This window comes from Cherax quadricarinatus, chromosome 65, assembly GCF_038502225.1.
Source record: "Cherax quadricarinatus isolate ZL_2023a chromosome 65, ASM3850222v1, whole genome shotgun sequence".
NCBI lineage: Eukaryota > Metazoa > Arthropoda > Malacostraca > Decapoda > Parastacidae > Cherax > Cherax quadricarinatus.
This window is the reverse complement of record NC_091356.1, coordinates 4627815-4653432: the sequence shown is the minus strand read 5'-3', so window position 1 is coordinate 4653432 and position 25618 is coordinate 4627815. Positions and strand designations below refer to the sequence as shown.

The 25618-nt window shown below is 38.5% G+C and overlaps 1 protein-coding gene across 1 annotated transcript in view; it reads right to left on the bottom strand.

Annotated features, from left to right (window-relative positions):
- Nucleotides 1–495: 495 nt before the first annotated feature.
- LOC128700563 (uncharacterized) overlaps nucleotides 496–25618 on the bottom strand; it is a 54044-nt gene continuing 28921 nt past the window's right edge. Inside the window, exons 7-10 of the mRNA XM_070098882.1 lie at nucleotides 20280–20439; nucleotides 14639–14835; nucleotides 13277–13391; nucleotides 496–1318 (exon numbers count right to left, since the gene is read on the bottom strand). Of these exons, the coding sequence (XP_069954983.1) occupies nucleotides 1086–1318; nucleotides 13277–13391; nucleotides 14639–14835; nucleotides 20280–20439 (705 nt within the window). The 3' untranslated portion in view covers nucleotides 496–1085. The remainder of the gene's footprint in view (nucleotides 1319–13276; nucleotides 13392–14638; nucleotides 14836–20279; nucleotides 20440–25618) is intronic.

Genomic DNA, 25618 nt, shown 5'->3' with positions numbered 1-25618 from the left:
TCCTGGACCTCATGAAGGTGTTGATGTTCTGTTTCTGTCCTCTTGGGAAGGGCGAGTTACAGTTCCTGGGTTTCTTAAGGAAGATGACCTGTAGCTTCTCTTTCTCTTCAGAGTTTTCACATACACTACTGTGTCTCTTGCAAGTAGTGAGGTACATTACCTTGGCTTCCCTTTTTCCCACCTCCCTCCAAGCCGATGGTGCCCTCTGGCACAAGGATAGGGGCTGGGGCTGGGGTCGGGGATGAGGACAGGGTTGGGGCTGGGGTTGGGGCTGGGCCTGGGGTTGGGGCTGGGCCTGGGGTTAGGGCTGGGATTGGGCCTGGGGCTGGGCCTGGGGCAGGGGCTGGAACAGGTCGGGACTGAAACTGAGGTCGGAACTGGGAATATGGTCGGAACTGGGGCCAGGGTCAGGGCTGGGGCTGGGGTCGGGGCTGGGGTTATAGGTTACAAAGCACACATCTCTCTGATAATGCAGTGATCATACAATAAAAACACTTTTCAATATTATTAGTCTTTATTGATATAGATTTACTGCTTGTCTTACAATTTATTACAAATAGCATTTATTATCAATTCTCTTGAGCTTCCATCAAAAAATGTTATTCATAAGTAATATTATTACAAAAGATTGTAAGACAATGGTTCTTTTATGTTGAAAAAGTGCGGATAAAATTACAGTGTGTATTTAGTCTATTTTTTACACAGCTAGCTGACCTTACAGGAGATGATGTTGGCTCAGTTATTGTTAGTTAAGGCCACCTGGCTACTGTACTTTCATAGAGAGTTAATATTCAGAGAAATAAGGCAGCATGTCTTTGAACAGAAAGATGAATGACAACACACATAACAGACACTAAATTAAAAATTTTTATAAAAAAGCACAACCTACATAACTCAGGTGAATATGATTCAGCGCAGGAAGATCATGTTTGTCATGGTTACTAGATTATAATGTGAAAATCATATTTCTGATCAAAGTATCTGAGAAAATGTAAAATGCAAAATGAAGTTAAAAAACAAAAGCAAATAGCTATTAAGTTTCATAAATAATTCACAGCCTATGAATAAAAAGTAATAATCCAACGTCAACACTCAGACGTTACTCGAATATTAGGTATAGAAACCAGTTTACAGTTCCTATCCCTGTCAGTAATAGCTACAATTATCTCTGTGTTTGTAAAGTACGACGTTAATCTTGAAACTGGACGGGAAGTCACTGATAAAAATAATGATGGGATGTATGATTCCATAACTGCCCAGTTGACCTTCAGATTTTGGGCTCTGTCACTGGTTAAGATTTTATATATGAGCAAGTGGCCTGAGGAGAACAAGATTATTAAAAATTAATATATGTAGTACAGTATATGCAAAAGAATAGATAAATATTTTTTTTACCAAATTGGACAATGCTCACCAAAGCAGGGCGACTAAAGAAACACATTCACCATCTTTCAATTAATAGTTGTCTTACCAGAAGTGCATATACAGCCCAAATTAAATGACCCTCTGAACTGTAACATCCCATCCATCCTTTACACGCACACATGCACACACCCACTAAATCATGAGAGTTACATTACAGAAGTTTACAACAATGGCTTCCTCTTTGTCATTATGATAGTATAAAGAAACATTCTTTATTTTCATATCCTTTTATAAAGTTATATATGGCTATCATGTCTCCTCTTTTAATCTTATCAACAATGAAAGCTTATTTAATACTTCAGCCCTCAACTTTATCCAGCCTGTCCACATGTTTCTTCAGGTGTAGATTTGAAACCACGAACACATATTCTAATTTTGGTCAAATAGTATACGAGGTTTGCTCTCAGGTTCAGAGAATTTAAAAAAAAAGAAAAAAAATTATATATATATATATATATATATATATATATATATATATATATATATATATATATATATATATATATATATATATATATATATGTATATATATATATATATGTATATATATATATATATGTATATATATATATATATGTATATATATATATATATATTATATATATATCTATATATATATATATATATATATATATATATATATATATATATATATATATATATATATATATATATATATATATATACAGTGGACCCCCGCATAACGATTTTAATCCGTGCAAGAGGGGTAATTGTTATGCGAAATAATCGGTATGTGAATGAATTTTCCCCATAAGAAATAATGGAAATAAAATTAATCCGTGCAAGACACCCAAAAGTATGAAAAAAAAAAAATTTTTACCACATGAAATGTTAATTTTAATACACACAAACTGAAAAAGGCATGCACACTTACATGACACTTACTTTTATTGAAGATCTGGTGATGATTGATGGGATGGGAGGAGGGGAGAGAGAGTGTTAGTGTTTAGAAGGGGAATCCCCTTCCATTAAGACTTGAGGTGGCAAGTCCTTTTCTGGGGTTACTTCCCTTCTTCTTTTAATGCCACTAGGACCAGCTTCAGAGTCACTGGACTTCTTTCGCACAACATATCTGTCCATAGTGGCCTGTACCTCTCGTTCCTTTATGACTTCCCTAAAGTGTTTCACAACATTGTCAGTGTAATAATCACCAGCACGGCTTGCAATAGCTGTGTGAGGGTGATTTTCATCCATGAAGGTTTGCACTTCAAGCCACTTTGCACAGATTTCCTTAATCTTTGTAGTAGGCAACTTCTTCAATTTCTCTCTCCCCTCCTCTGAACCAGTTTCCTCAGGTCTGGCCTCTTGCTGTTGAAGTTGATCTATCAGCTCATCAGTGGTTAGTTCTTCATTGTCCTCCTCCACCAACTCTTCCACATCCTCCCCACTAACCTCCAACCCCAAGGACTTTCCCAATGCTACAATGGATTCCTCAACTGGCATAATCCTCTCAGGGTTAGCCTCAAACCCTTCAAAATCCCTTTTGTCTACACATTCTGGCCACAGTTTCTTCCAAGCAGAGTTCAAGGTCTTCTTAGTCACTCCCTCCCAAGCCTTACCTATAAGGTTTACACAATTGAGGATATTAAAGTGCTCTCTCCAAAACTCTCTTAGAGTCAGTTGAGTTTCTGAGGTCACTACAAAGCACCTTTCAAACAGAGCTTTTGTGTACAGTTTTTTGAAGTTTGCAATAACCTGCTGGTCCATGGGCTGCAGGAGAGGAGTGGTATTAGGAGGCAAAAACTTCACCTTAATGAAGCTCATGTCCCCATAAAGTCGCTCTGCCACGTCTGTAGGATGACCAGGGGCATTATCTAACACCAGGAGGCACTTAAGGTCTAATTTCTTTTCAGTTAGGTAATCTTTCACATTGGGGGCAAATGCATGGTGTAACCAGTTATAGAAAAAGTCCCTAGTGACCCATGCCTTACTGTTTGCCCTCCACAGCACACACAAATTATCCTTGAGGACATTCTTTTGCCTGAACGCTCTGGGAGTTTCAGAGTGATACACTAATAAAGGCTTAACTTTGCAATCACCACTAGCATTGGCACACATCAACAAAGTAAGCCTGTCTTTCATAGGCTTATGTCCTGGGAGTGCCTTTTCCTCCTGAGTAATGTAGGTCCTGCTTGGCATTTTCTTCCAGAACAGGCCTGTTTCATCACAATTAAACACTTGTTCAGGTTTCAGTCCTTCACTGTCTATGTACTCCTTGAATTCCTGCACATATTTTTCAGCCGCTTTGTGGTCCGAACTGGCAGCCTCACCATGCCTTATCACACTATGGATGCCACTACGCTTCTTAAATCTCTCAAACCAACCTTTGCTGGCCTTAAATTCACTCACATCATCACTAGTTGCAGGCATTTTTTTAATTAAATCCTCATGCAACTTCCTAGCCTTTTCACATATGATCGCTTGAGAGACGCTATCTCCTGCTAGCTGTTTTTCATTTATCCACACCAATAAGAGTCTCTCAACATCTTCCATCACTTGCGATCTTTGTTTCGAAAACACAGTTAAACCTTTGGCAAGAACAGCATCCTTGATTGTCTTTCTGGTGCCCACAATAGTAGCGATGGTTGATTGGGGTTTCTTGTACAACTTGACTAGGTCGGCGATACGCACTCCACTTTCATACTTATCAATGATCTCTTTCTTCATTTCTATTGGAATTCTCACCCTTATTGGTGTACGGTTGGCACTAGAAGCTTTCTTGGGGCCCATGGTCACTTATTTTCCAGAAACAGCACCGAAAACACTGTAATAATACGAAATATTCCGAGTGTATGCTTGGATGTTACCGCGGAGGCTGGCTGGTAAACAATGGCACGGGCGGCACATGTGAGGCTGGCTGAGGGCGCACATTGGACGCGTCTCGGACGAAAATCGGTGAGCGGGTTTTTAATCGGTATGCGCGGCAAAATTTTTGCGATTAAAGCAAGCGGTATGCGGATTAATCGCTATGTGATGCCATCGTTATGCGGGGGTCCACTGTATATAGAGGACCCCCGCATAACGATTACCTCCGAATGCAACCAATTATGTAAGTGTATTTATGTAAGTGCGTTTGTACGTGTATCTTTCGGGGGCTGAAATGGACTAATCTACTTCACAATATTCCTTATGGGAATAAATTCGGTCAGTACTGGCACCTGAACATACTTATGGAGTGAAAAAATAACGTTAACCGGGGGTCCACTGTATATATATAAATATAAATATATATAAACATATATAAATATATATAAATATATATACATAAATATATAATATATAAATATATATATATAAATATATATATATACATATATACATATATACATATATACATATATACATACATACATACATACATACATACATACATACATACATACAGTGGATCCCCGGTTAACGATATTTTTTCACTCCATAAGTTCTGAGGCAGATTTTTACGAAAGTACTTAACCTTACTCTAGAAGACGGGCAGTGGAACCAAGCTACACTTCCAGTCAGACTAGGAGGCATTGGTGTCCGCAAGTCATCACAGATTGCGTTACCTGCTTTTCTGTCCTCGTGTATTGCATCCAGAGAGCTTGTAGCAGCGATTCTCCCTGAACATCTTAGGGACAAGATTGGAGCCCAGGACCAAAAATTCATTGACGGAGCAATGATCTGGGATAATCTAACGGGCTCAGAAACCAGACCTGCTCCCCCCAACAACTACAAACAATCGCACTGGGATGGTCCAATAGTGGAAAATATAGCCTCAACGATGCTTCAGAGTGTGTCAGGGAAGGATAGAGCCCGCCTGCTGGCAGTGAGAGCCCCTCATGCTGGGGACTTTCTGTTGGCTGTTCCCAACTCCAGCCTTGGCACACGCCTCAACCCACAGACCATCCGCATCGGTGTTGCCCTTCGACTTGCCGCCCCTATTCTCGCCGAACACAGGTGTATTTGTGGCAGTGAAGCAGCAGACCGATTCGGGTACCATGGTCTTGTGTGCCGTAAATCCGAGGGAAAGATTGCAAGACATGAGGAGGTTAATAACATTATCAAGAGGAGCCTCACAACAGCTGGATGCCCAGCAGTAAGGGAGCCACCCCAACTATGCAGATCTGATGGCAGCCAGAAGTGTCCAGATGGTATCACCCTTCAAGCCTGGACAGATGGGAAGCAGGTGGTGTGGGACTATACATGTGCATCTACCTTGGCTGATACCTATCTCCAATACACCAGGGAGGAAGGAGGGGCAGCTGCCAGCTTTAGGGAGTCCCAAAAGTCTAGAAAATATGGAGAACTTGCCCATCATTATATGTTTGTTCCCATAGGCTCAGAGACCCTTGGCTCATGGGGAAAGAGTGCATCTAATTTCCTTAAGGAGCTGGGAAAAAGACTCATCAGGGTAACTAGGGATCCCAGGGCAGCTAGTTTTCTGTTCCAGCGGCTCAGTGCGGCTGTTCAAAGGGGTAATGCATGCTGCATTTTGGGCACACGCCCCAGCTCTGAGGAGCTGGATGAGATTTTCGCCATATAATCGGTGATACACACGTAACAACATGTACCGTATATGCCACCTTTATATCAACAATGTATCTCTTCTGTGCCATATTATGTAATAAAATATTCCTATTGGTAAAAAAAAAATAGTTTAAAAGATGGGGTGGTAGGGGAAGTGGAATATTCAAATGGCTTCAGGAAGAAATCCAAATATTCTTCCTTGAAGCCTTTTTATCCACTTCTCCAAGGCTATGGGTCCCACAATTTACACCAGAGGTGGACCCCATCTATATATATATATATATATATATATATATATTTTTTTTTTTTCAACAAGTCGGTCGTCTCCCACCGAGGCAGGGTGACCCAAAAAAGAAAGAAAATCCCCAAAAAGAAAATACTTTCATCATCATTCAACACTTTCACCACACTCACACATTATCACTGCTTTTGCAGAGGTGCCCAGAATACAACAGTTTAGAAGCATATACGTATAAAGATACACAACATATCCCTCCATACTGCCAATATCCCAAACCACTCCTTTAAAGTGCAGGCATTGTACTTCCCATTTCCAGGACTCAAGTCCGACTACATGAAAATAACCGGTTTCCCTGAATCCCTTCACTAAATATTACCCTGCTCACACTCCAACAGATCGTCAGGTCCCAAGTATCATTCGTCTCCATTCACTCCTATCTAACACGCTCATGCACACTTGCTGGAAGTCCAAGCCCCTCGCCCACAAAACCTCCTTTACCCCCTCTTTCCAACCCTTTCGAGGACGACCCCTACCCCTCTTTCCTTCCCCTATAGATTTATATGCTTTCCATGTCATTCTACTTTGATCCATTCTCTCTAAATGACCAAACCACCTCAACAACCCCTCTTCTGCCCTCTGACTAATGCTTTTATTAACTCCACACCTTCTCCTAATTTCCACACTCTGAATTTTCTGCATAATATTTACACCACACATTGCCCTTAGACAGGACATCTCCACTGCCTCCAACCGTCTCCTCGCTGCTGCATTTACCACCCAAGCTTCACATCCATATAAGAGTGTTGGTACTACTATACTTTCATACATTCCCTTCTTTGCCTCCATAGATAACGTTTTTTGACTCCACATATACCTCAACGCACCACTCACCTTTTTTCCCTCATCAATTCTATGATTAACCTCATCCTTCATAGATCCATCCGCCGACACGTCAACTCCCAAGTATCTGAAAACATTCACTTCTTCCATACTCCTCCTCCCCAATTTGATATCCAATTTTTCTTTATCTAAATCATTTGATACCCTCATCACCTTACTCTTTTCTATGTTCACTTTCAACTTTCTACCTTTACACACATTCTCAAACTCATCCACTAACCTTTGCAATTTTTCTTTAGAATCTCCCATAAGCACAGTATCATCAGCAAAAAGTAACTGTCAATTCCCATTTTGAATTTGATTCCCCATAATTTAATCCTACCCCTCTCCCGAACACCCTAGCATTTACTTCTTTTACAACCCCATCTATAAATATATTAAACAACCATGGTGACATTACACATCCCTGTCTAAGACCTACTTTTACCGGGAAGTATTCTCCCTCTCTTCTACACACCCTAACCTGAGCCTCACTATCCTCATAAAAGCTCTTTACAGCATTTAGTAACTTACCACCTATTCCATAAACTTGCAACATCTGCCACATTGCTCCTCTATCCACTCTATCATATGCCTTTTCTAAATCCATAAATTCAATAAAAACTTATTTTTTTTTTTTTTTTTTTTTTTTATTATCACACTGGCCGATTTCCACCAAGGCAGGGTGGCCCGAAAAAGAAAAACTTTCACCATCATTCACTCCATCACTGTCTTGCCAGAAGGGTGCTTTACACTACAGTTTTTAAACTGCAACATTAACACCCCTCCTTCAGAGTGCAGGCACTGTACTTCCCATCTCCAGGACTCAAGTCCGGCCTGCCGGTTTCCCTGAATCCCTTCATAAATGTTACTTTGCTCACACTCCAACAGCACATCAAGTATTAAAAACCATTTGTCTCCATTCACTCCTATCAAACATGCTCACGCATGCCTGCTGGAAGTCCAAGCCCCTCGCACACAAAACCTCCTTTACCCCCTCCCTCCAACCTTTCCTAGGCCGACCCCTACCCCGCCTTCCTTCCACTACAGACTGATACACTCTTAAAGTCATTCTGTTTCGCTCCATTCTCTCTACGTGTCCGAACCACCTCAACAACCCTTCCTCAGCCCTGTGGACAACAGTTTTGGTAATCCCGCACCTCCTCCTAACTTCCAAACTACGAATTCTCTGCATTATATTCAAAATAAAAACTTCCCTACCTTTATCTAAATACTGTTCACATATATGCTTCAATGTAAACACTTGATCTACACATCCCCTCCCCACCCTGAAGCCTCCTTGCTCATCCGCAATTCTACATTCTGTCTTACCTCTAATTCTTTCAATTATAACCCTACCGTATACTTTTCCTGGTATACTCAGTAAACTATTCCTCTATAATTTTTACAATCTCTTTTGTCCCCTTTCCCTTTATATAAAGGGACTATACATGCTCTCCGCCAATCCCTAGGTACCTTCCCCTCTTTCATACATTTATTAAACAAAAGTACCAACCACTCCAACACTATATCCCCCCCTGCTTTTAACATTTCTATCATGATCCCATCAGTTCCAGCTGCTTTACCCCCTTTCATTCTACGTAATGCCTCACGTACCTCCACCACACTTACATTCTGCTCTTCTTCACTCCTAAAAGATGGCATACCTCCCTGACCAGTGCATGAAATTACCGCCTTCCTTTCTTCCTCAACATTTAAAAGTTCCTCAAAATATTCTCGCCATCTACCTAATACCTCCCTCTCCCCATCTACTAACTCCCCTACTCTGTTTTTAACTGACAAATCCATACTTTCCCTAGGCTTTCTTAACTTGATTAACTCACTCCAAAATTTTTTCTTGTTTTCATTAAAATTTCTTGACAGTGCCTCTCCCACGCTATCATCTGCTCTCCTTTTGCACTCTCTCACCACTCTCTTCAGTTTTCTTTTACTTTCCATATACTCTGCTCTTCTTATAACACTTCTGCTTTGTAAAAACCTCTCATAAGCTAACTTTTTCTCTTTTATCACACCCTTTACTTCATCATTCCACCAATCACTCCTCTTTCCTCCTGCCCCCACCCTCCTATAACCACAAACTTCTGCCCCACATTCTAATACTGCATTTTTAAAACTATTCCAACCCTCTTCAACCCCCCACTACTCATCTTCGCACTAGCCCACCTTTCTGCCAATAGTCGCTTATATCTCACCCGAACTCCCTCCTCCCTTAGTTTATACACTTTCACCTCCCTCTTACTTGTTGTTGCCACCTTCCTCTTTTCCCATCTACCTCTTACTCTAACTGTAGCTACAAGTAAATAATGATCCGATATATCAGATGCCCCTCTATAAACATGTACATCCTGGAGCCTACCCATCAACCTTTTATCCACCAATACATAATCTAACAAACTACTTTCATTACGTGCTACATCATACCTTGTATATTTATTTATCCTCTTTTTCATAAAATATGTATTACTTATTACCAAATTTCTTTCTACACACAGCTCAATTAAAGGCTCCCCATTTACATTTACCCCTGGCACCCCAAATTTACCTACTACTCCCTCCATAACATTTTTACCCACTTTAGCATTGAAATCCCCAACCACCATTACTCTCACACTTGATTCAAAACTCCCCATGCATTCACTCAACATTTCCCAAAGTCTCTCTCTCTCCTCTACACTTCTCTCTTCTCCAGGTGCATACACACTTACTATAACCCACTTTTCACATCCAATCTTTATTTTACTCCACATAATCCTTGAATTTATACATTTGTAGTCCCTCTTTTCCTGCCATAGCTTATCCTTCAACATTATTGCTACTCCTTCTTTAGCTCTAACTCTATTTGAAACCCCTGACCTAATCCCATTTATTCCTCTCCATTGAAACTCTCCCACCCCCTTCAGCTTTGTTTCACTTAAAGCCAGGGCATCCAGTTTCTTCTCACTCATAACATCCACAATCAACTCTTTCTTATCATTTGCACAACATCCACGCACATTCAGACTTCCCACTTTGATAATTTTCTTCTCATTCTTTTTATTAATCTTTACAGGAAAAGGGGTTACTAGCCCATTGTTCCCGGCATTTTAGTTGACTTTTACAACATGCATGGCTTACGGAAGAAAGATTCTTATTCCACTTCCCCATGGATATAAAAGGAAAAGTAATAAGACCAAGAACTATTAAGATAAAATCAAAGAAAACTCCGATGAGTGTGTATAAATAAACGTGTACATGTATGTGCAGTGTGACCTAAGTGTAAGTAGAAGTAGCAAGACATGCCTGTAATCTTGCATATTTATGAGACAGACAAAAGACACCAGCAATCCTACCATCATGTAAAACAATTACAGGCTTTTGTGCTTTTGTTTTACACTCACTTGGCAGGACGGTAGTACCTCCCTGGGTGGTTGCTGTCTACCAACCTACTACCTATAATATATATATATATATATATATATATATATATATATATATATATATATATATCTTCTTCTTCTTTCAACACACCGGCCGTATCCCACCGAGGCGGGGTGGCCCAAAAGGAAAAACGAAGGTTTCTCCTTTTACATTTAGTAATATATACAGGAGAAGAGGTTACTAGCCCCTTGCTCCCGGCATTTTAGTTGCCTCTTACAACACGCATGGCTTACGGAGGAAGAATTCTGTTCCACTTCCCCATGGAGATAAGAGGAAATAAACAAGAATAAGAACTAGAAAGAAAATAGAAGAAAACCCAGAGGGGTGTGTATATATGTGCTTGTACATGTATGTGTAGTGTGACCTAAGTGTAAGTAGAAGTAGCAAGACGTACCTGAAATCTTGCATGTTCATGAGACAGAAAAAAGGACACCAGCAATCCTACCATCATGTAAAACAATTACAGGCTTTCGTTTTACACTCACTTGGCAGGACGGTAGTACCTCCCTGGGCGGTTGCTGTCTACCAACCTACTACCTATAATATATATATATATATATATATATATATATATATATATATATATATATATATATATATATATATATATATATATATATATATATATATATATATATATATTTTTTTTTTTTTTTTTTTTTTCAACAAGTCGGCCGTCTCCCACCGAGGCAGGGTGACCCAAAAAAGAAAGAAAATCCCCAAAAAGAAAATACTTTCATCATCATTCAACACTTTCACCACACTCGCACATTATCACTGTTTTTGCAGAGGTGCTCAGAATACAACAGTCTAGAAGCATAAACATATAAAGATACACAACATATCCCTCCAAACTGCCAATATCCCAAACCCCTCCTTTAAAGTGCAGGCATTGTACTTCCCATTTCCAGGACTCAAGTCCGACTATATGAAAATAACCGGTTTCCCTGAATCCCTTCACTAAATATTACCCTGCTCACACTCCAACAGATCGTCAGGTCCCAAGTACCATTCGTCTCCATTCACTCCTATCTAACACGCTCACGCACGCTTGCTGGAAGTCCAAGCCCCTTACCCACAAAACCTCCTTTACCCCCTCTCTCCAACCCTTTCGAGGACGACCCCTACCCCGCCTTCCTTCCCCTATAGATTTATATGCTTTCCATGTCATTCTACTGTGATCCATTCTCTCTAAATGACCAAACCACCTCAACAACCCCTCTTCTGCCCTCTGACTAATACTTTTATTAACTCCACACCTTCTCCTAATTTCCACACTCCGAATTTTCTGCATAATATTTACACCACACATTGCCCTTAAACAGGACATCTCCGCTGCCTCCAACCGTCTCCTCGCTGCTGCATTTACCACCCAAGCTTCACACCCATATAAGAGTGTTGGTACTACTATACTTTCATACATTCCCTTCTTTGCCTCCATAGATAACGTTTTTTGACTCCACATATACCTCAACGCACCACTCACCTTTTTTCCCTCATCAATTCTATGATTAACCTCATCCTTCATAAATCCATCCGCCGACACGTCAACTCCCAAGTATCTGAAAACATTCACTTCTTCCATACTCCTCCTCCCCAATTTGATATCCAATTTTTCTTTATCTAAATCATTTGACACCCTCATCACCTTACTCTTTTCTATGTTCACTTTCAACTTTCTACCTTTACACACATTCCCAAACTCATCCACTAACCTTTGCAATTTTTCTTTAGAATCTCCCATAAGCACAGTATCATCAGCAAAAAGTAACTGTGTCAATTCCCATTTTGAATTTGATTCCCCATAATATATATATATATATATATATATATATGTATGTATGTATGTATGCATGTGTTTTTTTTCTTTCTTTCTTTCAACACACAGGCCGCATCACCGAGGTGGGGTGGCCCAAAAGGAAAAACGAAAGTTTCTCCTTTCAAATTTAGTAATATATATAGGAGAAGAGGTTACTAGCCCCTTGCTCCCGGCATTTTAGTCGCCTCTTACAACACACATGGCTTACGGAGGAAGAATTCTGTTCCATTTCCCCATGAAGAATCTATTTTTCTTATGACATGATAATCTTTTTCCGAATGTAATGAAACCAAAACTATGAAATTTGTGTACTCTCGTATATCAGCAAAAATCGAACATTTCCGCTGCTTTGAGTGGAATTTCAAGCTTCTTTCAGTCCAGAAACCAATCAAAATTATCTCTATTAGTGTAATATATCTTCCATTCTATCAAATGAGAAGAAGAAACAGAATACAACCACAAAAATCATATGAAAATACACCACAAAGTCGCTGTATAAAACCAAAAACATGGTCGGAGTTTTTTTTCCCATTATACAATGCTTACTGCAGGATTTTTTCTTTATACTGCACACTTTCTGCACAGACTCATTCTCTTATATCTAGGCCCAAATTTACCACTCACAGCTTATCCGAGTGAGCTGAGTTCATGGCGTAGAGCTACAGGACCGACCTTGACAGGGCTAACATTGTAAGTAGAGTTCTACTGTACATTATTAAATGGTACAAACACTCATTTCAGAACAAAGACAAGTTTTCAAGAAACAGATGGACAGCTTTATACATGCTGAAGCAGCCAAGTTTGTGCTAAAGGCCTGTGAGTCACTAACACAAACAACGTTGTTGACCAGGAAGTCAACTGAGAAACCTGGTCTCAGGCTGAGCAACAAAGATAAAGAGAGTTATCTAAACAGGTCACAGATACAAAAAATCACAGACAAAACTCACCTTGACTGGTGCCACAAAAAACGAGGCCTCGTTTGTAGTGAACCACTGTTACCTCAAGCAGCATGGTTGCTCCTATCCTCACCTTGGCTAGTGTCACTATACAACTACTAGCAGGCTGTAATTAACAAGTAAATGTAAATGAGAAGACTGAAGATTATAGAAGTATGCTATGGCATACCCCTGCAGTGCATTAGGTATTATATAAGTGAATATGAATGAAGGTATTAAAAGCTAATGGTGCACAGACCAAGTTCGGATGGTGTCGCATACATATATACGTACATGTGTACATACATATATATGTGCATACATACATGCGTACATATGCACATACATATGCAAAACAACCACTGTGAAAGAATAGTGAAATTCCAAGCGATTTTGTGACCTCTCACATTATCAAGGAACTATGATAGTCCCTTGTGAGAAGTCACGAAAGCGCTTGAAATTTCACTATTTTTTCACAGTGGTTGTTTTGCATATTTTGATATCACCTGTTTACTGTGATCTTGCTGCATGTAGATACATATATACATACATACACCTACCATCCGACTTACGACCTGCTCGACTTACGACCACTCGACTTACGACCGTGTTTTTTATGCCAAATTTCTGGGAAATAAACAACTATTTGTGTTGTACACAGTGTTTATCCTAAACCTTACAGTATAAAATACAGTACTAACAGCATAAAAAGTAAAGTAAAACATGAAATACCAAAATAAAATAAAATAAAGTCATTACAAAAAGGTTTTGTTGATATTCAGTAGTAAAGTTCGACTTACGACTGGTTTCTCGGAACCAAACTCGGTCGTAAGTCGGATGGTAGGTGTATACATTCATTTTTTCAATGCACCGGCTGTCTCTCACCGAGGCAGAGTGACCTAAAAAGAAAAATGAAAGTTTTTCTTTTTACATAAGGTAATTTATACATTATTTAACAAACATACTGTGGAAATAAACAAAACATTGCTGTCCTGATGATCAGTTAATTGTGGTCTTAGCAACTAAGATTGTGGGGTATCTCAAAGATGTATTGTTTTTCAGCCTCATCTCATTCTCCTCCTCCTCCAACTCCCAGATGAAAATAAAACTAGTTAAGACTGAACAACCAGAGAAATGTTTAATTATTTATTAATAAATCCAAACTTAAACTTCATTAGTAGCTTCATTTTTTTTTTTAACACGCTGACCATCTACCAAAAATAAAAAATTTTCGCCATCATTCACACTATCACTGTCTTGCCAAATTATAAATTAGAGTTAGATTTTTAATATTATATTTATAATTTCACATAAAGCATTTCTTTATAATATAAAATGTTTCAAATTTGTGAAGAAAAATATAGCACTGAATACCTCAGTATTGGAAATAGAATTTCTAACTGCTCCAGCAATATTTCCTGGTGAAGATGACTCAGTGTCACAGTTTTCATCTTCACTTCCTGTAATAAGTCCTGTGTTACCCACAGCCTGTGATCCTCGCTGTATCCAGCTCGTCAAGATACTTTCACCAACCAGCCAATAATCACGTTCACGATCCATGTGCCAGTATGCTGCCAAGCAGTGAATGTGAGTTATGCATGTACTGAATATTCATCATAAGTGTATGCAACAGTTTTTTTGTAAGATATGGAAGCAGGATATCAGAAAAAATGGGTGATAAAATATTGATAAAAGGTAATGAATTAAAATATTTTGGGTTATACTGCAAACATGAAAGAATGAGGAAAAAATAATTTAAGAATACTGCAAGAGTGAAAATATTACATCCCTAGGAAAGATTATGAGATAAAAAGAATATAGGTTTCTCTTGCTTTAAGAAGATTCACTTTACGCAGAGTCGTTATTATGCAATGTCCTATTTCCATCAGGAATTCTGTACATGCAATTTATAGTAACCCCATGTGATTGACACAGTTCATAAACCACTCTGAATAGCCTAATTATATTTAATTACATGTTTATGGCTTGAGTAAGCTTAGCACAGTTGCCGAAGGTTTCTAGACAGAATTGTCTAGAAACCAAGGCTGCCTAGAAGCCAACTGAAATTACTGTATGAAAATAGGAATGAGTCACCAAACAAATAAAAACAAACAAACTTAAAAATTTTCTACTAATTTTTATTAGGAATACTAGGACCTTATTTTTATGCTTCCACATATATTATCATTTTCCTAATTACTCTGCTGATTAGAAATACACAACAATTTCACACCATTTATTTATTTATTTATTTATTTATTTGAACATGATACAGAGAAGTACAAGGAATACAATTTTTTAAAGTGCAACATGCCAAAGCCCCTTGTATGCAGAGCATTATGGGCAGGCTTAAAATTTACTTAAGATTAACTAAGCAATGATATATTCAGTGGTACAAAAATTATTGTAAAACAGATAACAATTTAGTACAAATAAGTATCTTTATATGTGTATGCTTCTAGACTGTTGTATTCTGAGCACCTCTGCAAAAACAGTGATAATGTGCGAGTGTGGTGAAAGTGTTGAATGATGATGAAAGTATTTTCTTTTTGGGGATTTTCTTTCTTTTTTGGGTCACCCTGCCTCGGTGGGAGACGGCCGACTTGTTGAAAAAAAAAAAAAAAAAAAAGTATTACAAAGACAGGTCATATGGTAATTTACTGTGTTGTTGTGTAATCAGTAGAATGGAGTATTCTGTTAGGTAATGAAGTTAAATAGTAACAAAGTTTGATTGGGTCACAGGTTGACATTTATGAGATACAATAATGAGATACAATTCATGAGATACAATTTATGAGATACATTTATTCTTTTTCTGTCTCATAAACACGCTAGATAACAGGGATATCTTGCTACTCCTACTTACACTTTGGTCACACTTCACAGACAAGCACATGCATATATATATATACATACATCTAGGTTTTTCTCCTTTTTCTAAATAGCTCTTGTTCTAATTTATTTCTTCTATTGTCCATGGGGAAGTGGAAAAGAATCTTTCCTCCGTAAGCCATGCATGTCGTATGAGGCGACTAAAATGCCAGGAGCAATGGGCTAGTCGATGTGTTCAGTCCATCAATCTACAAGATTGATGGACTGAACACATCGACTCCAGGCTGAGGGACTGATTACCTCATACTCCTCTCCTTACGCCTTCCTCTTTGTATTGGACTGATGAAGCCACTGTGTGGCGAAACGTTTCCTGAATAAAGATTCCCATATGCTGCATAAGTGTCTCAATCTTCAACTTGTCGGTTTTTCAAACCATTCATCACAGAGTTAGAGGTATTGGGAAGATGGAGGGAATATTTTGAGGAATTGTTAAATGTTGATGAAGATAGGGAAGCTGTGATTTCGTGTATAGGGCGAGGAATAACATCTTGTAGGAGTGAGGAGGAGCCAGTTGTGAGTGTGGGGGAAGTTCATGAGGCAGTAGGTAAAATGAAAGGGGGTAAGGCAGCCGGGATTGATTGGATAAAGATAGAAATGTTAAAAGCAGGTGGGGATATAGTTTTGGAGTGGTTGGTGCAATTATTTAATAAATGTATGGATGAGGGTAAGGTACCTAGGGATTGGCAGAGAGCATGCATAGTTCCTTTGTATAAAGGCAAAGGGGACAAAATAGAGTGCAAAAATTATAGGGGGATAAGTCTGTTGAGTATACTTGGTAAAGTGTATGGTAGAGCTATTATTGAAAGAATTAAGAGTAAGATGGAGAATAGGATAGCAGATGGACAAGGAGGCTTTAGGAAAGGTAGGGGGTGTGTGGACCAGGTGTTTACAGTGAAACATGGTTTAGAAAGACACGTAAGCAAACACTATAACATATTTATTAGAAAACATTTCGGTCCTGGGACCTTGATCACTTCTAACATACAGAAGTAGAAAGACATTATATATATAGGCGGAGAGTGAGATGTGACGCACGTGACCTGAGGAATGTCATAAGAACATAAGAATGGAGGAACACTGTAGAAGGTTTACTGGCTCATGCGAGGCAGGTCTTTATCAAAACAACCTCTACCTATGATGAGGACGGGTAGACGAACCAGACCTCAGACGCCGACGGTGCCTAGAAGCCTCACTAATCGCCATCACCGACACTATAGAACGCAACACTGGAAACTACAAAAATTTCAAAAACATTGGCATACATGATACTTAAGCAGCACCAACCCAACAACACAGGAGTCACATGATTTCATCGTCTACCCGTCCTCATCATAGGTAGAGGTTGTTTTGATAAAGATCTGCCTCGCATGAGCCAGTAGACCTTCTACAGTGTTCCTCCATTCTTATGTTCTTATGACATTCCTCAGGTCACGTGCGTCACATCTCACTCTCCGCCTATATATATAATGTCTTTCTACCTCTGTATGTTAGAAGTGATCAAGGTCCCAGGACCGAAACGTTTTCTAATAAATATGTTATAGTGTTTGCTTACGTGTCTTTCTAAACCAACTTGTCAGTATTTATTACCAAGATTTATACCACAGTGAAACATATAAGTGAACAGTATTTAGATAAGGCTAAAGAGGTCTTTGTGGCATTTATGGATTTGGAAAAGGCGTATGACAGGGTGGATAGGGGGGCAATGTGGCAGATGTTGCAGGTGTATGGTATAGGAGGTAGGTTACTGAAAGCAGTGAAGAGTTTTTACGAGGATAGTGAGGCTCAAGTTAGAGTATGTAGGAAAGAGGGAAATTATATCCCAGTAAAAGTAGGCCTTAGACAAGGATGAGTGATGTCACCGTGGTTGTTTAATATATTTATAGATGGGGTTGTAAGAGAAGTAAATGCGAGGGTCTTGGCAAGAGGCGTGGAGTTAAAAGATAAAGAATCACACATAAAGTGGGAGTTGTCACAGTTGCTCTTTGCTGATGACACTGTGCTCTTGGGAGATTCTGAAGAGAAGTTGCAGAGATTGGTGGATGAATTTGGTAGGGTATGCAAAAGAAGAAAATTAAAAGTGAATACAGGAAAGAGTAAGGTTATGAGGATAACAAAAAGATTAGGTGATGAAAGATTGGATATCAGATTGGAGGGAGAGAGTATGGAGGAGGTGAATGTATTCAGATATCTGGGAGTGGACGTGTCAGCGGATGGGTCTATGAAAGATGAGGTGAATCATAGAATTGATGAGGGGAAAAGGGTGAGTGGTGCACCTAGGAGTCTGTGGAGACAAAGAACTTTGTCCTTGGAGGCAAAGAGGGGAATGTATGAGAGTATAGTTTTACCAATGCTCTTATATGGGTGTGAAGCATGAGTGATGAATGTTGCAGCGAGGAGAAGGCTGGAGGCAGTGGAGATGTCATGTCTGAGGGCAATGTGTGGTGTGAATATAATGCAGAGAATTCGTAGTTTGGAAGTTAGGAGGAGGTGCGGGATTACCAAAACTGTTGTCCAGAGGGCTGAGGAAGGGTTGTTGAGGTGGTTCGGACATGTAGAGAGAATGGAGTGAAACAGAATGACTTCAAGAGTGTATCAGTCTGTAGTGGAAGGAAGGCGGGGTAGGGGTCCGCCTAGGAAAGGTTGGAGGGAGGGGGTAAAGGAGGTTTTGTGTGCGAGGGGCTTGGACTTCCAGCAGGCATGCGTGAGCGTGTTTGATAGGAGTGAATGGAGACAAATGGTTTTTAATACTTGACGTGCCGTTGGAGTGTGAGCAAAGTAACATTTATGAAGGGGTTCAGGGAAACCGGCGGGCCGGACTTGAGTCCTGGAGATGGGAAGTACAGTGCCTGCACTCTGAAGGAAGGGTGTTAATGTTGCAGTTTAAAAACTGTAGTGTAAAGCACCCTTCTGGCAAGACAGTGATGGAGTGAATGATGGTGAAAGTTTTTCTTTTTCAGGCCACCCTGCCTTGGTGGGAATCAGCCAGTGTGATAATAAAAAAAAATAAATAATTATTCAGTATTTATTTAGTTGTGGGTGAGTAAGTGATTTTTGAGAAGAGACTTGAATTTATAAACAGTGTTTCTTTTACATTCACAGGTAATGAATTCCAGATTTTAGGGCCTTTTATGTGCATTGAGTTTTTGCATAGTGCACGATGGACACGAGGAACATCAAAGAGTGATCTGTGCCTTGTGTTATGGTCAAGTGTTCTGTTGAGGTTGGTAAGGAGATGTTTGAGGGGAGGGTTTATGTCAGAGTTAAGTGTTCTATGTATGAAGTAGGTGCAGTAATAAGTATGGATGTTTTGTATTGTGAGTAGGTTCAGAGTTTTGAATATTGGTGGAGTGTGCTCTCTGTAGTGGGAATTTGTTATCCTTCTGACTGCAGCCTTTTGTTGGCTGATTAGTCGTCTGAGATGGTTTATTTTTGTTGAGCCCCATGCACAAATTCCATAGATGAGATAGGGGTAAATAAGCGAGTGATATAGGGCCAGGAGGGCTGACTGTGGAACATAGTACCATATCTTCGATAGTATGCCTACGGTCTTGGAAATTTTTTTGGAAATTTGTTGTATATGTTTGAAATTTGAGTCTATTATCAAGGTGGATTCCTAAGAATTTTCCCTCTGTGAGTTTTGTGATAGGTGATCCATTTATCATTATGTTAAGAGACACATCTGTAGCTCTGTTACCAAACTGAATGTAGTAGGTTTTGTCAATGTTTAGAGTAAGTTTGTTGGTCCTCATCCAGGTTGATATTTTCTGTAATTCGGTATTTACAGTATAGGCTAGCATGACTGGGCTCGGGTGAGAGTAGACGTATGTAGTGTCATCTGCAAATAGTGTGGGTTTGAGTAGCTGCGATGCATTTGGTAGGTCATTTATGTATATGAGAAAGAGAAGAGGGTCTAGGACACTTCCCTGTGGGACACCAACTGTAATTGGCTGTGCAGAAGAGTTTGCCCCATTTGTGTACACATATTGGCTTCTGTTGCTGAGGTATGACTTTAGGTAGTTGAGGGAGTGCCCTCTTATACCATAGTGCGACAATTTTATGTGGAGCAAGCCGTGGTCAACTGTATCAAAAGCTTTATGTAAGTCAATATAAATACTATACTCACATAAAAGTGTTCTAGACGTGATTGTCGAAGCAAAAACGAGTCCCCGTGAGAGAAGGGTTGGATTTGGATAGCGAAGGTCCTTGTATAATGGTGACTCACCAATCAAGCTGCCAGATAAAGTGTATGAGGATACATGACCACCAGAGACTATGGTGGTCACCTGCAACAAGATTAATAAAATTATTTGTTAGACTAGCAGGAGCAGCAAATGAGTCTATATTTTCTTCAATATCATTGATTATTTCATATAATAAACACAATTTAAGCTGGTACCCCCATTATCTAATTAAAAGAGACCATATACAGTTTTATACTTTAATTTTTATCACTAAAATTTTAAAAAAGTAATAAACCTATACTGAGTCATTATTTATTTTTTACTACCCATTTGTAGCTACAAGAGAAGAGCTACACTTATACTCACCTACCTGCAGAGTTCTGTTATCTATAATAACACTGGCCAACAAAGGTTTCAGAGTCGGTCTAAAAACATGCATTTCTAACTATAATTCCGAGATGCTAAATTCAAATCTGAACTTCAATTTTGCTCCAACACATACAGTTTCTGTGAAATAGAACCCCATGGTGAATGATTTCACCAAAACATAACCATCAGGCTAACATGATGGTCAGTTTGATGACTGACTGCTGCTGGACAGCTATGATTAACACAAGCAAAAAAGCCAGAAAACTGTGATGTAATTATGTCTGTATGACTGTATGGAGATTTCTGGTTTTTTTTCTGTTATTCTTATACATATGTATATGATGAATTTACATTAAGAAAGATTAGTGTTTGTCACTGCATAATATAATACTATGCATAACACACACAAATAACCCGCACATAGAAGAGAGGAGCTTACGTCGACGTTTCGGTCTGACTTGGACAATTTATTTATTTATTTATTTATTTAGTAATTTTAGCATACATACAGAGGTACAAAAAAAATACAGGTAAGAGCAGCATGCCAAAGCCACTTATATACATAGCATTACGGGCTGGCTTAAAATTAACTTAAGATTAACTAAGCAATGATGAAATCAGTGATAAGACATTATTGTAAACAGATAACTATAAAGCACAAATGAGTATTACAAAGACAGGTCATATGGAGTATTCTGTTAGGTAGTGTACGTATTTAAAAAATAACAAAGTTTGATTGGGTCCTAGGTTTAACATTTATGTGATATAATTGTGAGTAACATTTAGGATATACAATTTATAAGGTTCAGTTATTCAGTATTTATTTGGTTTTGGGTGAGTAAGTGATCTTTGAGAAGAGACTTGAATTTATAAACAGGTAGTGTTTCTTTTACATTTACAGGTAATGAATTCCAGATTTTAGGGCCTTTTATGTGCATTGAGTTTTTGCATAGCGTGAGATGGACACGAGGAACATCAAAGAGTGATCTGTGCCTTGTGTTATGGTCATGTGTTCTGTTGAGGTTGGCAAGGAGATGTTTGAGGGGAGGGTTAATATCAGAGTTAAGTGTTCTCTGTATGTAATAGGTGCAATAATAAGTATGGATGTTTTGTATGGTGAGTAGGTTGAGTGTTTTGAATATTGGTGGAGTGTGCTGCCTGTAGTGAGAATTTGTTATCATTCTAACTGCAGCCTTTTGTTGGGTAATTAGTGGTCTGAGATGGTTAATTGTTGTTGAGCCCCATGCACAAATTCCATAGGTGAGATAGGAGTAAATAAGAGAGTGATAAAGGGCCAGGAGGGCTGACTGTGGAGCATAGTACCGTATCTTCGATAGTATGCCTACAGTCTTGGAAATTTTCTTAGAAATTTGTTGTATATGTGTATGAAATTTGAGTCTATTATCAAGGTGGATTCCCAAGAATTTTCCCTCTGTTAGCTTTGTGATAGGTGATCCGTTTATCGTTATGTTAAGAGGTACATCTGTAGCTCTGTTACCAAACTGAATGAAGTAGGCTTTGTCAATGTTTAGTGTAAGTTTGTTAGTCCTCATCCAGGTAGATATTTTCTGTAATTCGGTATTTACAGTATTGGCTAGCGTGACTGGGCTCAGGTGAGAGAAGACGTATGTAGTGTCATCTGCAAAAAGTGTGGGTTTGAGTAATTGCGAAGCATTTGGTAGGTCATTTATGTATAGGAGAAAGAGAAGAGGGACAAGGACACTTCCCTGTGGGACACCAACTGTAATTGGTTGTGCGGAAGAGCTTGCCCCATTTGAGTACACATATTGGCTTCTGTTGCTGAGGTATGACTTGAGGTAGTTGAAGGAGTGCCCTCTTATACCATAGTGTGACAATTTTACGTGGAGCAAGTCATGGTCAACTGTATCAAAAGCTTTACATAAGTCAATGAAGATCCCCAGTGGGGCTTCTTTTTTCTCTATTGCAGTGTATATATGTTCTAGCATGTGTATAATAGCATCATTAGTATTTTTATTAGGCCTGAATCCAAATTGGCAGGGGTTGAGTATGTTTTGGGAGATGAGGTAGGAGTAGATTCGTTTATGAATTAATTTTTCGAAGATTTCTGAGAGAGGGTGTAAATTGGATATTGGCCTATAGTTATTCAACTCTGTTTGGTCTCCTCCTTTATGGATCAGGGTGACCCTTGCTATTTTGAGAACTGTAGGGAATGTGGAGGATTCAATGGATTTGTTAAAGAGTGTTGCAATGATTGGTGATAGTACTTGTGACACTTTTTTGTATATAAAGGGTGGTAAGGTATTTAAATCTCCTGCCTTGTTTTTTAGTGCGTTGATAATAAGGGAGACTTCGTATGGGTTAGTCGGAGCTAGGAACAGTGTGTTCGGGTAGTTGCCAGTGAGGTAGTCATTTGGTGGGGTATCTGAGCTTGGGATTTTATTGGCAAGGTTTTGTCCTATAGTGGAGAAGAAATCATTGAGTCTGTTTGCTGTTTCTGTTGGTGGGAGTTGGGGTTCATCTGATTTTGCTAATTTTATTTCGCTATTTCGTAATATCTTTTTTGTTCCCAGAATTTCTGATAGGGTCTTCCAGGTCTTTTTTATATCACCTTGTAAGTTGGATAATCTGTTCTCATAATACAATTTTTTTGCCCTTCTTATCAGGCTGGTTAGGATTGACGAGTAACGTTTTGTTTGGTCTCCGGTTATGTGACCCATTCTGTACTGTTTTTCATATCGGTGTTTTGTATTTATGGATTTGAGAATGCTGGGTGTTAGCTAGGGACTGTTCAGTCTCTTAGCTGTCATCTGTTTAGTTTTTTTAGGGCAGTGCTTGTTATAGAGGTATTGGGTCTTTTTTAGAAAATTATTAAAACATTCGTCAATATCTGTATAGATTTCTAGCTCAGTGTGCCAGTCAATGTTTGTCACTGCTGTTGTGAAGTTATTAATGGCTGCCTCATTGTGAAGTCTGAAGGTGACTTTAGTAGTGTCTTGGGGTAATTTACCAAGAGTTGTTATGAGGAAAGTAGGGTAGTGGTCTGTGGTATTATCTGTAATTATGCCTGATTTTAAAGGGGATATGGTATTGGTCCAGATGTGGTCAAGTAGGGAAACACTAGTCTCCGTAACTCTTGTAGGTTTTGTTACTGTTGGTAGCAACATGCAGTTACTCATTGTGTTTGTGAATTCAGTAACGTGTGGGTCCTGGTCTTGCAGGAGATTTATATTGAAGTCACCTGAGAGTAGTAAGTGATCTTTGTTCATGCATGCATCAGTTATCATACTTCCTAGGTTTTGACTAAATTGGCTAATGTTTGATTGTGGAACTCTGTAGATGTTTATCACTGTGAGAGGTTTTTGTAGGTATTTGGATTTGAATTTAGCTATTATATATTCCCCATGTTCATCCCTTGTGCAAGTATTAGTGATACATTCTAGTTGGTCTGAGTAGTATATAGCTGTGCCACCCCCTTGTTGGTCTGACCTACAGTTGTGTATGGCTGTGTAACCAGGAATGGCATAGACATCTGTAGTATCAGGCTTTAGCCAGGTTTCAGTTAGTGTAATGATGGACATATTGGCATGCAAGGAATTTAGTAATGCTATGAGGTCATCGTAATGCTTGCTTAAAGATCTGATATTGTAGTTAAAGATAGTTATGTTGTTGTTGGCTCTGAGAAGTGCCTTTGATTGTTCTGCTGTGTAGTAATTACAGTAACTGTTTGATTCAATTAAGTAATTAAATAGGAGGTTGGTATCAGGATCAATGCTTGTAATCATAAGATTTGTAGTGAATCTATAGTTAGAATTAAGTATAAAACAAAGTAAATATTCTAAAGCTAAAAAATAGCACCTGAATTATTTAACAAATGTAAAAATAATGAGCTAAGGTAGTTTTTTAAAGCTAAAATAAAGGAGACAATATAAAAGGGACTAAATAATTTGTGGTGAACAAATAAAGTGATGATCAAATAATGGAGCTTGGGAATATGATAGTAGGTAGTACTTTAAAGGTAATTCTTTAAAGTTAGAATTATAATATAAAATTATAATATAAAAGGGACTAATATAAATGGTGGTGAACAATAAAGTGGTAATCAAATAAATGAGCTTTGGAATATAATGGCAAAATAGTGAACTTATTACACTTTAGCACCTGAGAATAGCACCTTGATTATTTTAACAATTGTGAATATATGAACTAAGGTAGTTATATAAAGCTAAAATAAAGGAAAAAAATATATAAGGGACTAAAATTAAGTAATGGTAAACAAAGTTAAATGGACAGATAGTCACTATGAAATAATACTGGTTTACGAGTAAGATCTGATTTGTAATATTAAATAAGTTGAGAAGTTTATTGCACAATAAAAAGTAAAAAAATGAGGTAGTTGGTACTAGCTAGCAAAAGATAGTTTTGGTACTTGCAAAAAAGTAACTGGAATATACACTAATTGCACACACAATAAAAAGTGACTAAAAAAAACAAGTAGTGGTAAACAAAATTAAATGGACAGGTAAGAACAATGAATAATATTAATTTGGAGTAAGATTTGACTTGTAACACAAAATTATGAGCAATTAATAGCAGTAAGAAAGAAGTATAAAGTATTGGAGGTAGTTAGCATTAGCTAGTGATGAAAAAAATAATAAAAATAATAATGCACAATATAATAGTAATGTACACTATATGCACCACACGTATATATGTATTAAGGGCACTTATCTAATCTGTTACATAAATGTCCACTTTTCTAAGGAAGGTAGAGAAATCATGTTCGTTTGAGATGGTTCGTTTGTCCTGTTGATGTTTTCCTTACTAGTATTTTCCCATCTCGCGTGAAACACTGATGTATTTTGTTTTCCTGTTTAAGTTTTCTCAGACTGAACAGAAGGTTTTGACATTTTCTTGTTAGACACTCATTTAT